General features: G+C 31.1%; 2 protein-coding genes across 3 annotated transcripts; one reads left to right on the forward strand and one right to left on the reverse strand.

Moving 5' to 3' along the window:
- Window positions 1–3,592: 3,592 nt before the first annotated feature.
- Window positions 3,593–8,022, forward strand: LOC114425103 (outer plastidial membrane protein porin-like). Its single transcript, XM_028391865.1, has 6 exons — window positions 3,593–3,768; window positions 3,898–3,965; window positions 5,700–5,810; window positions 6,671–6,757; window positions 6,935–7,143; window positions 7,353–8,022. Exons 1-6 carry the CDS (start codon window positions 3,720–3,722, stop codon window positions 7,657–7,659), a joined length of 831 nt encoding a protein of 276 aa, XP_028247666.1. The 5' UTR covers window positions 3,593–3,719; the 3' UTR covers window positions 7,660–8,022.
- A 1,551-nt stretch (window positions 8,023–9,573) lies between these two features.
- Window positions 9,574–13,732, reverse strand: LOC114425104 (probable serine/threonine-protein kinase PIX7). 2 transcript variants are annotated; one of them, XM_028391867.1, is made up of 6 exons: window positions 13,115–13,732; window positions 11,917–12,254; window positions 11,677–11,812; window positions 11,294–11,430; window positions 11,085–11,208; window positions 9,574–10,556 (listed from the first exon to the last, which is right to left on the reverse strand). In XM_028391867.1, the coding sequence occupies exons 1-6, from the start codon at window positions 13,296–13,298 to the stop codon at window positions 10,054–10,056; spliced, it is 1,422 nt and encodes a 473-aa protein (XP_028247668.1). In that variant the 5' UTR covers window positions 13,299–13,732; the 3' UTR covers window positions 9,574–10,053. The 2 variants fall into 2 exon arrangements, with proteins under 2 accessions (XP_028247668.1, XP_028247667.1); XM_028391866.1 differs by having other exon boundaries at window positions 11,294–11,433; window positions 13,115–13,730.
- Between the last annotated feature and the right edge of the window lie 156 nt (window positions 13,733–13,888).

Raw genomic sequence — 13,888 nt, forward strand, 5'->3', positions numbered from 1 at the left:
CTCAACTAATTAATACTACTTAATTAATTTGTCTATAAAAAATATATTATTGTATATATCGTTAAATAAATTTTTGGTGTCATTTAAAATTAAGGCCAGAGTTGTTTTAGTAGTTACTTTAATAAAAAGCAAAAAGAGTTGCTTTAATATTTAAAGAATTTAGCGACCAATAATCTTAGTCGCTATATTATAAATCAGTGGCTGGAAACAGTTGGTAAATATAAAAACTCAGACCTAGTGACCGACTTTAATTAGAAGCAATGACTTAATCACTAAATCCGTCTCCAACATGATTTTCAAATAGAATTTTATCCCCATTTAGCAACCAATATTGAGACAACATTTAATTAAATTTTAGCAACTGAAATATTCCATTGCTAATAACTTACTATACGTGTTTAATAGCAACCGAAACTATTTTGGGCGCTGAAATGACACATTAAATTCATATAGCGACTGGTCACCAAAAGTAGTCATTTTAATGATAATAGCAACCAGAATCGTATTCAGTCACTAAATGACAATTTAAAAATGCATCCAAAACTAAAATACTCTTCGTAAAAAAATAAACAATTATAAAAAAATTGATAATATATATTAAAAAAAATTGTTAGTTATAAACTTTAAGTATATAAAAAAGTATTTATCTAATGAAATATTTAAATTTATATAACACGCATGATTAAACATGATCCAATAAATCCCAAGTTACCAAGGCATAATTACACCTAATGTTACATTAATGAATGATCAAGATCCAATTAGGCATAATTGTAACATTAATATTTGATCAAGGTTTAGTTAAGTCCAACTATAACATTAGTAATTGACTAAGGCTCAATTAGGTTGAAGTGTTACATTGATGATGAACTAAGGCTCAATCAAGTCCAAGTATAATATTCATGATTGACCAATGTCCGAATTTAAGATTTAAGTGTAATATTAATAATTGACCAAAATCCAACAAGACTCTAGTGTAACTCATTATTCTAGGCCCAAATAAACCAACTAAAATACTAATGATTAACTAAAGCTTAATAAGACCAAAATATAACACTAATAATTGACAATGCCCAATTAGATTGAAGTGTTACATTAATGATGGACTAAGATTCAATATGACTTAAGTGTAACACAAATTATTGACCAAGGCTCATATAGATCAAATTATAATTCTAATAATTGACCAATATCCAGTAAAGTCTAAATGTAACATTAATGATTGATCAAGGTTATTTTTAACTATTATATTTTTTTGAACAAATATTGAATTATAATTTAGAAATAAAGACAAAAGGATAAATTAAAAAGATAAGGGTGCTCATAAATTGATCTAATCTAACAAAAACTAAAGAAATTGATAAAAAAAAAACAAAAAAATAACTCATCAAAATTACTTTAGAGTGGATTGGATTTGATCACATTTTGAATTTAAGATCAAAAGGATGGTAATTTAAGAAAATTGAAGTGATTGCATTACATATTTTTTTTCTTCAAAATAAATTCAATACAAGCCATGAAAATACCATGTACAATAGCGGTGTTCATGGATTTAGATAATCCTGGAACCCGAATCAACCCAACCTAACCCAATCAACTCAATTTGGAATTTTTAGAGTTTGGGTCAAATCTAACCCAAAATAATTAAACTGATTCAATGCATGGATCAAGTAAGTTTGGGTCTTTTTTAGTTGTTGTTTTTTTTTTCTTTCATGATTTTGTTTATGCTTTTAGCTATAATTTTTATTTATCCAAACTAAAAATATTTTATTAAGATTAAAACTATTCATTATATTAATCAAATATAATCACAATTTAGTATCTTTAGAGAATATTTAATCATTATATATTCATAAAATGTTAGGAAAAACCTAATTATTGTTTTAAAAATAATAATTTTAAATATTTTAACTTGATTAATCCAATTCAACTCGATCCTTTTATGATCAGATTGGTTTGAATTGAATCTATCTAATTATTAATTCACTTGTGATTTATATTTTAATCCTAACAGTGGCATATGTATGTATATTTTGGCCATATATAGTAATTCTTAATTCTAATTTAATAACAAAATTTTAATATTCATACATAAATGACTAAAATATAATTTTGGTCTTCTTATTTTGTCCTATTCATAATTTTAATTTGCCTATCCCCAATTTAAAAAAAAGACATTTAGTTCTCAAGTTTTCAAAAATTAATAATATTTATCTAATTAATCTTCAACTTTTTGTATTTTTTATTTTTTTATTTTGGTTCAATTGGATCATAGTCTTAACACATTCATTTAACACATCATAAAAATGATTTAATTAATTAAAATTTAAAGAGATTTAAAATATCATAAAAATGATTTAATAAAAAAAATAATTGATTGATTAAAAATGTGAGACTAAATGTTTTTATTTAAAACAGAGGATGAAAATTAGGGGACCAAAGTTATGTTTTACACTATATATAATTATAATCATATGGAAGCCGTATATTTAAAAACATATATCATATTTATTAAATTTAATAAATATAATATTTATTAATATTATTAAATTAAGTTGTATATTGTATTTAATAAATGTTATGATAAATAGTATTTAATTTTTATAAATACTACATTTATAACATTAAATTCATATACTATTAGACATATTCAAGTATACTTTACTTATATTTTTAAAACAAAACAAGTTTTTGCGTTTATTTAATTGTAATAGTTTTTCTGTCAAAAAAATTGTTATAGATTCTAATATACATATATAAATATATATAATTTTTTGAGAAACAAATATATATAATTATAGTCATATGAAAATTCATATGTTTAATAAGTATAAATTATATTTTTGAAGTTTAATAAATATACGAAACTTAATAAATATGATATTTATTAATATTTTTAATTTAGCTATATTGTATACTGTATTATGTATTTAATAAATGCAATAAGTAACAGTTTTTAATAGTTATAAATACTACATTGATAACATTAAAGTCAAAGAATTTAGAATATAATACATTTATTCAATTTAATAAATATAGTTTATTTCATAAATATTAGTATTTAATTATAACAATAAATAATCCTATTTAATGTTTATATGAATAATACATTAATTAGTATTTAAGTTTGTACATTTTACGTGATAAATATTTATCATATACAACTAAATTTTATAATATATAAATTATAGTTATAATTAAAATTTGCAATAAATAAATATTGTCGAGCATAAAAATTATATTTTAAATTTATGATAAATAATTTATATGATGATATATTTTTATTTTTAATTTTTTTTAATTTTTTAAAAATATTTTAGTTAAAGTTAAAACTAAAGATTTTCTTGGTAAAAAAAATTATTATATATTAAATTTTACATGATATATCTTTCTATAATAGATTTATTAACTTTTAAAATAATTATCTTAAATTGTTTTACACACTCAAATGCTTGTTTATTAAACTCAAAAATACAATCATAAATCAAGAATGAAATAAAAGAATTCCAGAAATGAAAACGACAACGTTTGGATATCAAACGGCGGAGATAGCTTTCTTGAGGAAGAAAATAGCTCCCCGAAAAGAAAGGTGAAAATTAGGGTTTGAGGTATTTATTTAATTGGCAAAAGACGGTGTTTGGGTTTCACAGACAGACACACACTCGGTTCTGCCTTCACAAAAAAATTATCGAGATCCCCTTTTTCTCCTAAGAAAAGCCATGGCTAAGGGTCCCGGTCTCTACTCTGACATCGGCAAGAAAGCCAGGGGTACTCTCTCTCTAATTATGTTGAAATTCTATTAAATTGTGGTTTTTTTGGGGGGTAGAATTTTTCCTTACTGTTAAAAATTGGTGCTTTTTGATGAATCCTAAATGGGTTTTTGTTTGTTTGGTGTAGATCTGCTGTTCAAGGACTACCACAGTGACCAGAAGTTCACCATCACCACCTACTCACCCACTGGAGTTGTGAGTGTTTTTTTTTTTTAATCTTTCAATTTTTGTGGCACAAACACAATGCATGGAATGGGTATTTGTTTTGCTGTTGGGTTTGTTATTGGATGTTCTTTTTAGCTTGTGTGAGTAATAATGTTGGTGAAATCAAAGAGCTGTTTGAAGAAAGCAGGATGGTTTTGTTGGAAGTTTTGTGTCCTCTATCTATATCTTGACTGTGAGAAGTCTGTTTCATGGATTTCTTTTTTAATAAAATTTGGGTGTGTATTGTGACAACAATTGATTTTTTGGCCTTCTGGTTCTTCAACAAATGCAAAGTTTTGATTTTGCTTAATTAGAACACAAAATGGATTTTTTAGCTGGCATTTCTCTGGCAGCATTTTGATTATAGACTGTTTTAAAAGAAGAAGAAAAAAACACATCATTTTATTTTAAAAAAATGGGTTGTGATTATTGTTTTGTTGTGAGTTTCACCTTTTAGTTTTGTTCATAATTTTCATTTTTGTCATTTTCAGTTTCTCTGTATACTGATTGGATTGTGTTTTTCTATGAGCTTTTGTTTTCCCTGTATGTTCCTTTAGTTTCAAGATGGGAATAATCTAGATGTAGCTATTGAAATTATATAATTTAATGTAATATGCTACCAACTAAATGTATATTTATGTTTAAAGTATTTTTAGACTTAGATTTTCCTAATTTACTTCATTTTACATAAATGTGCGGAAGAATATTGTTTGTATTGTCAGGCTCGTGTATTCTTGTCAACAGTGACCAGAGTGACCACTTTTGCATCTAAGTGGAGCAATGCTCAACTGCTCTCAGCTGTTCTTGATAGAGTGTAATGGCTTCAAATATGATATATGAGGGTGATACTTGAAATTTCCTAAATTAACCCAATAAAAGCCCACTTTGCAGTGGATAATTAGATTTTTAAGGGGTTTTGTCAGGTTTTCAATGTAGTGCAGAGTGAGCTAGCCTTCTTTATAGTCTTTTGCTTCTATTAACATTACTCTGTTTTGCAGTCACCTACCTCCCCCATGACCCATCTACTATTTTGGCTTTAGGCAGTAGGCACTCTCTCTTTTTGCACTTGTTTTGCAGCTTCCAGCTGTTGTCTACTTGTCTTTCTGTTCTCCAATCCAAGTCCACATGGACTTCTTGATAATAAAAAACAAAAGAAATTTCCACTCCTTTTTTTTTTGGTAATTTCCCTTTTGTTTTGGTGATTTATGATACTTTCCTAGTTCCATTTCTCTTAAAATCACATCACTGTTTCTTTTTATAAATAATCTTTTGTTTGTTTGTTTAGTTATGTGTGATTGATTTTTATTATTTGTATTTTTACTTTCTTATAATGCTTTGTTTTAGTTAATTGATAAAGGCTGGCTACTTTGGGATCCACTTTGTTAACATTTTAGTGTGGCTGCACTGGCTGGCTGCCCATTTTCACCATAATCTATTTTGTATACTATTTACTTTGTTTTAATATTCAGTGTGAAAATTGTAGCATTATGTTTAACCATAGTAAAAAGAAATCATATAATCTGTGTCATATACCTTGCAATGTGCATGCCTTGATTGAAGTGGATGGATGTTGATGCAAAGTAGTATATCGGTTGCAGAATGCAGATACATGCTATAAACTGATCCTCAGGAACACATCTGATAAAATTGTGATATCCATGATGCCAATTCCGTTTTGACTTGCGTTTAGCAATATGTGATTTGGATTTGTATCTTCTGCTTCAGGCTATAACAGCATCAGGAACCAGGAAAAGTGAACTGTTTGTGGCTGATGTCAACACCCAGTTGAAGAACAAAAACATCACTACTGATATCAAAGTTGATACAGATTCTAATGTAAGTTTGTTTGAACATTTGTTAGTTATCTGCTCTTTTCAATTGAGATCTGTACTCCTTTGTTTCTGATTTATGTGCCATGTACAGAATTATCAATCCAATTTTTGTGATTGACATTTCATATTTGTTCTACTACCCCTGGAAGGTGGACTTTCAGAAGTTCAATTTGCGGTTTTATCAGATTTTTGGATACCGTGTAAAGTTTTTGTCTTCAACACTTCAGAGAACACCTTTTCATTGTCTAATTGTTTTAAAATCACTCATTCTTAACTTTTTTTGATAAATTTAGTCAAGCTGTTTGAGAGGGCGAGCCCTGGTGCAGCGGTAAAGTTGTGCCTTGGTGACTTGTTGGTCATGGGTTCGAATCCGGAAACAGCCTCTTTGCATATGCAAGGGTAAGGCTGCGTACAATATCCCTCCCCCATACCTTCGCATAGCGAAGAGCCTCTAGGCAATGGGGTACGAAGTTTTTTTTTTAGTCAAGCTGTTCTTATATATATATATATATATATATATATATATATATATAAGGCAAAAAGTTCATACTACATGCACCATGTTGATTGAAATTACTACCTATTTTGCCAACATCAAGTAGGTTGTCTAATTTAACTATTTAAAGTAGAAACCTCTAAAAGAAATCATAGACTTAATGAAGTGTACATTGTTGAAAACTATGATAATATGCCCAAAGTTGTCCTGATTAAAAATTGAAAATGGGGCTGTCATGGACATGGTTATGTGCAGGCTGAGGTTGAAGGGTGTTTCCTCATGTCTTCTTTAATGTCTTTTTGTCTACAAATGACTTTTATATTCCTATGACCATTTCACTAATGTTAGTTAATGCTTGTGCATTCCAGCTCTTCACAACTATCACTGTTAATGAACCTGCTCCTGGTCTGAAGGCTATTTTTAGCTTCAAAGTTCCTGACCAAAGGTCTGGAAAGGTAAGATAGTCTACCATTTTGCATAACAAGGTTTGAAAATCTAATGCAAATTTAGGTGTGTCGAGCAAACTGTGTAGTTTGAGAAAGCAATCTCATTAAAACTCTCTAAAAACCTATTTAACTCCTGCATCCTATTCCTTTATGGTAGTAATTTGTATTGTCTGTTTTATGGAACAGGTGGAAGTTCAGTACTTGCATGACTATGCTGGAATAAGCACCAGTGTTGGGTTGACAGCAAACCCAATTGTCAACTTCTCTGGTGTTATAGGAACTAATGTTCTTGCTCTTGGTGCTGATCTTTCTTTTGACACCAAAATTGGGGAGTTAACAAAATCCAATGCTGGACTGAGCTTCACCAAAGATGACTTGATTGCCTCATTGACTCTGTGAGTAACTGTTGCTCCTCTATGAGAGTGTTTGTTGTCTTCATCTCTAAAATTTTAAAAATCTTTTATTGTTTCTCATTTCCCTTTTAGAGATATGTTTGTTTGCATATACTTATACTGTCCAAACTATCCAAGGCTTGTGCTTGTAGCATACTGATGATGGATACTATGAGTTTATATGTTTTGTGATGTAAAGTTCTTTTGTGCAGGAATGACAAAGGTGATGCTTTGAATGCTGCATATTACCATGTAGTTAACCCCTTGACCAACACTGCTGTTGGTGCTGAAGTGACCCATAGATTCTCAACTAATGAGAACACTCTCACTCTTGGTACCCAACATCAATTGGATCCATTGACCACATTGAAGGCACGTGTGAACAACTTTGGCAGGACAAGTGCTCTGATCCAGCATGAGTGGCGTCCCAAATCGTTCTTTACCATATCTGGTGAGGTAGACACCAAGGCCATTGAAAAGAGTGCTAAGGTTGGATTGGGTTTGGTTCTCAAACCCTAAGAATTTTGATCCATCCTGGCAAGAGCATTGAGTAGGTGTTAGGAAGCGTATAGTCTGTGAGACTAAATTATTTCCTTGAAGTTGGTTCTCTTCTTGGGTAAGAAGTGTTCATGGAGTTTTCGTTGCATTTGAGCAATTCAACCTTGTAAAAATAAAATAGGCTTTCTATAAACCACATGTGACTTTTTAAATGCCCAAAGCTTAGCAAGCCTCTTTTGTTGAATGAGGATTGGCACTCTTTATTGAGGTTTTGACATGAGAAATTTTATATCTTCTGATTTGATTTGATGGATATTTTCTGCAATATTCCCTTAAATCTTCTGATGCGACCAATGTTTAATTATTGGGATGTTTTCTGCAATATTCCCTTATGTTTTCTGGTTTGATCTTGATCTCTATGTTTTATTAATTATTTCTGTCAAACCTATCTTCCTCCTTGTAGTCCTTTCTTGCCGTGTCTATTAGGTAATGTTGTCGTGAGATGTCATCAGTTTTAATGTTTGTTTGAAAGTTCAATAAAATTGATTTTGACATAATTAAATTCTAACTACCGAACATAATTGGAATGTGTTGAAATTAATTTCAGTCCTAGATTTTATGTTAAAATGTGTGTACAGAATGAGATTCATTTATTCTTGGTGTAAAATTACCTGGCCATTAGTAGTGAGGAAATCACTAAAGGCAGTTGTGTTAGTAACTTAGTACTTAGAAGTCATAAAGGCGTTTTAGATTGCTCAAGTAGTTCTTCATGGATATAGATATGAAATTTTTTCTGTAGTTGAGTGCGAACTTGGAATAAGTTGTTTCAAAATTTAGATTTTAAGCCCTTAAAAGTTAAAACTACATCTAATGTAATTCCTTCAAGAAGATCAAGCTGGCAAAGCTTTGCATTTGATTTAGCACAGACTATTTTTCAATTTAATCATATTTTTGCAAGGAAAAAATAAACTAATGATTATCAAACATTTACTTTTATGTCAATTAGTTGTCGTGTGTTACATTGAAAAGGAGAGATATCAAGGACGTATGTCTTCAGGAAATGAGTCTGTTGTGCGTGATTGCTTGACCAATGGCTTTCCATCACACTGACCATGACAAGATAAATTCAATTTATTTTTGAAAGGTAATTAAGGTTGACTTAATTTATTAATCTCTAAATAATTTAACAAGGAGTAATATTTTTCCGGCTTCAATGATTTTAAAAGAGCAACATTTTACATAAAGAAAGATAAACACAGAAAAGAGATAATAGGCCAAAATAACAACTTTTCAAGCTCCTCTTCTACAGCATTTGCCATCTCATTTCTCGGCTCAAGCCTTAAAAGGAAGCTTCCAACCCCAATTTTAGCACATTCATATTCACGGGCTCTAATAAGTGAAGATATGTAATATATTATCAGTTTTTTTTATAAGAATGAGACTAAAGATAATAAAACTTATAAATACTAAACAATGTTGTTGGTACAAATGATACCAGATCCATTAAGCAAAATCTCAACTTAAAAATAATTATTATTGATTATTTTTAAAATAATATGTAATTCTAAATAATTTTTTTTTAAAAAAATTCACACAATATTTGAAGTGAATAGAAAAGAAAGATAGTAAAAAAAATATAATTTGGTAATGTGGTGAAAAATAAAGAACTAGAATTAATAAATAAGAGATATTTGCATTGAGAATTTAAGAAATACTAATGATACAATTAAAAAGTGTATCAACTTGTACTAAATAATACAATCAAAATTCATGACAAAAAAAAAATCTTTATGATAAAAATAGACAATTTTTTGTATATGAGATAATAATGATATAGATTAGTATCTTTCATGATACGAGAAAGTAAGAAACATTACCAAAATAAAAAACGAGAAAGTAAGAAAGAACAAACACAGAGCCGCAAGTTCGTAAAAATATCCAGAACTTTTTAAGTCTATCAAATTCCAAACTCTAGCCAACATTTAATTACATTGATAATTATTAACTGAAAAGTACATTGACGATTGAGTATGTAAAAATATCTATGAATAACATGAGTTAACACCACCACCTGTTTTCTTTACAAAAGTACATTCTGAAAGGAAGAAGAAAGCCTGTGAAATGGTAGAAAAAGTATAGCAACTTCACAGTAACAAATTCCACATGTGAAAACTGTGTTCTAGTTTTTCTATTCAAGTTTGGTCAACTTGGTCCCACTAAACTTTAAAATCCCGTAAACTGTCTCATGGTCCCCCCCCCCCCCCCCCCAAACCTTATTTGAGATAAGATAAGGTCAGAAAACTCTAATAATTCCTCAAATTTTCAAAACACAAAACAGTTTCTGTTCATTTGATAGCGTAAGTTGTAAGGGAACGGAATGAATAGAGAAGCAAATCAAAGAGAGAACCATGATTCTTATCCATTAGGTTTTGGTGACTTGATATAGTGATGATATGGAGAACCATGAGGACCTTTTGGACTTGACAAGATCCTCACTGGTTGACCCTTCCTCGATAAAGATGCTAACTGTGCTTGCATACCATTTTTAGGCATGGACATGGTACGATCTACTCGCGCAACCTGGAAGTGATAAGATGAGATAGCCATATCCTTGAGGTTTTGCAAAGGCTTCAGAGCTTGAACAACTTCGCTCATCATAGGTCTGGATTTCGGATCACGGCTAAGGCATTGAGCAGCAAGCTGCGCAGCCTTCTGTGACCCTTTAACAGAGAAGTGACCTTCAAGGCGAGGGTCAATTATTCGTAGTAACATCCTCCGGTCTCCTAGTACAGGTCTTGCCCACTCCACAAGATTGTGTTCCCCGTTTGGTCTATTTTTATCGATAGATCGTCGGCCAGTGAGCATTTCAAGTAGCACTACTCCAAAACTATAGACATCACTTTTTGATGTCAAATGTCCTAATCAGAATTGACAGTTAAGGTCAAAATTAAAACTCCAAATGCAAAACTATGCAAAGATGACATCAATTGAGAAACGATATCTAGTTATCATGGAAATAAAAATCTAGTTAAAAGGAATATTTATATAATGTGATGAAGAAAAAAAAAAAGACTTAATCTAACTACATGCAACTTTTAAAGTTTTAAAGTCCTGTGGTCACCTTTCCCTGTTTTTAAAGATGAGGCATGCATTTGGTTTTGATACATTTATAATTTCAACTCTTTACAAGCAAACAAAATCTTGATTTTGTGCTGGTGAAAAAAGAAGCTTATTTATGACAGGCTGGAGAACTTATAACAAACTGAAATTTAGCTTAAAAATAATATTACTGCAACAAAAGCAGCTGGTAAAATATTTCATTCCATATATAAGAACACCTAGAGGCCAATAATGTACACAATCCGAGATGTCATAAGCAATCTAGAGCCTGAATCATGTTGCAAAGTCTGAAGTTAATGAAACACAAAATTAAAAAGGAAACTCACCAGTCATCACATATTCAGGAGCTGCATAACCATATGTTCCCATGACTCTTGTTGATATGTGTGTCTTTTCCCCTTCAGGACCATCTTTGGCGAGTCCAAAATCAGAGAGTTTGGCATTGTATTCCTAAAAACAATTATGTTTTTATGTTTTTATGTTGGAGGATGGATAAAAAATAATTAAAAACCTTTTTCCTGGTTAACTCACATACCGCATCTAACAGAATATTAGATGTCTTAAAATCACGATAGATTACAGGCCTCTGAGCTTCTTCATGGAGAAAAGTAAGACCTTTTGCAGCACCAAGTGCAATTTTCATTCTAATAGACCAAGGAAGAGGCAACGACCCTTCTGCACAATTCATGGTTGTTACCAGAAAACAATGAACTTCCTTATGCATAAAAAATTCAAAGAGAATAGTGCTAAGCAGAAAGAACAATGCATTATAGGACGAGAATCGTTATCTTATGGTTTATATTTTCTTTAAGCATAAAATCCTATGAATTCACTAAATTTACTGCAAAAACAAGGACTGCAGTTATAAACAAGCAGTAGTGAAGACATGATTAGAAATAAGACAGGTTCAAAGTGTACTTCTGAAGAGGTGGTTCTCCAAACTTCCACGAGGCATACATTCATAAACCAATAATCTTTGGTCATCTTCAATACAGAAACCAACCAATTTGACCAGATTCGGATGGACAAGGTCACCAAGAATGTCTAACTCTGCCTGAGAAGGGAGAAAAAAAAGGGAAATTGTTAAGAAAGAAAAACTGTAAAAGAAAAATTCATAGAAGGAAAAAAGTTGATAAGAAGGATATGTAAGTTTCATACAAGCCACTCTTTGTGACCCTGCAGTCCATCATGGTTGAGGGTCTTGACTGCAACAGTAAGCCCAGTACCAGGTTTCACAGGTGCAGTTCCATTTTCCTCAATCCAACCCTTGAACACACAACCAAACCCTCCCTCGCCAAGAAGACTCTCCGGCCTGAAATTCCTAGTGGCCAATTTAAGCTCATTGAATGTAAATTTTCTCAAACGAGAAGAAACCTTCAACTCCTCACTGAATTTTGGAGTGGAAGGGACACTTTCTGCATTACTGGTTGATGTAGAGGACCCTGGAGGAGCATTTGTTTCCTTCTTGCTTTTCTCAGATGCAGATGTTTTTTCCACTGTTTAAAAAAAATCATAAATTAAATTATTACTTCTTCAGGATTTAAGAATTAAAAAATCACTATTTCATGATATGATCCTGATGTGCAACACTTTATGCAACTTCATTACAGGATCAGAAACATTGTACAGTAACTAAATACTATCGCGCAGAGTGGTGTTAAAATGGTCGTACAATGATGATACCATCCGTGGACAAAATCATTATGTTTTTTGGTATAAAAAAATTAATGATTTTGTTCAAGGCAATTAAAAAAAATAGATAAACTTTCATTATTATATAAGATTCAATAATGAACTCTCAATGCCAATACTAAGTTTCAAATCATGATATCTTTTTCTGTTGGATGAATCAACTAAAATAATTTTCCCTTTATCTTTTCTTGTTTAGCGATTGAACCTATGAATTTTGACCTTTACTGAAATCTCACCCCACCATTACCCTTTGAGAATCTCAAGTTGCTATTAAATTGTCATGACAGTTAAGTAGATAGTGGATACCTTCCTCAGCCTTTTGGACAAGATCAAATGTAAATAGCGTTACTGCTACTGTTTACACAAAGATTATGCAGCTTTCCAACGGTAATGCACCACAGATCATTATTTTGAAACTCAATTATATGCAAATAAACTAGGTATTCCTCTAACTTCCTCTAGGAGTAAAAGTACAATAAAACTTCATATTACTTTAATTAACACGCAATCCTTATTGTTTCTTAAAATTGGAGAGATAAAGGGGTGGTGGATTCAACCAAAGGGTAAAGATGAAATTTTCTCTTTTCACCCAAAATCAATGTCAAATTGAAATAATTTCCTGAAACTTAAGAAGAGAGGCATATCAACAAGGAAAGAAAATTACCACTGTTAGCACTAGTGCCACTTATGGAGTTATCAACCTTTGATCTTGAAGGTATACAGCTACCAATGAAACAGAATTTAACACAGCACCCAATTTCCTTCTCAGCACCATCCTTTTGCAAACTTACCTTTGACTTTCCCACATCCAAACTCCCAGCCTGAATTGCATTATTCCTAAACCCCATCTTTCCATAAAACTCTTACAAAGAACTTTTCATGCTCAAAATTCCCACAAGTTTCAGACTTTAGGATAAAAAAACGAAAGGAAATAAATAAAAAAGGCCACTTCAAGCAACCTCACTTTCAATAATTGAAGACTTTAGAACCCCATCAACATGATCATGATCATAAAATCATAATCAACAGAACTAAAAGAACAACAACATCACTGTTTTGAATCACAACAAAAGGATCAACACGAGTACACAGTTAATTGAGTTTTAAAAAAAAAACACAAAGACAAACAGAAACCCGGTTATGAAAATGAGTCCAAAGGGGCTGTAGGTGGTGGAAGAGAGAGGCAGTGGAAGACTGCATGTGAAAGAGAGAGTTTTTTAACAACGGGCCGGCCGGGCAGGCTTCAGGTGTGAAAGTTGGCAGTCGGGCAGGGCGGGCAGGAGCGAGAAAGTGACAGCCATTTCTTTATGTTTTTTTTGCTTTTTTGAGAGAAGAGCACTTGCTAGTTGCTAGTTTACAACTTACAATATCTACTTTTCCTCTGAATTGTTTGACTTTCATTTTTTGCACTCTGAATTATTTCACACAAGATAATGTT

Source organism: Glycine soja, chromosome 9 (assembly GCF_004193775.1).
Source record: "Glycine soja cultivar W05 chromosome 9, ASM419377v2, whole genome shotgun sequence".
Classification (NCBI taxonomy): Eukaryota; Viridiplantae; Streptophyta; class Magnoliopsida; order Fabales; family Fabaceae; genus Glycine; species Glycine soja.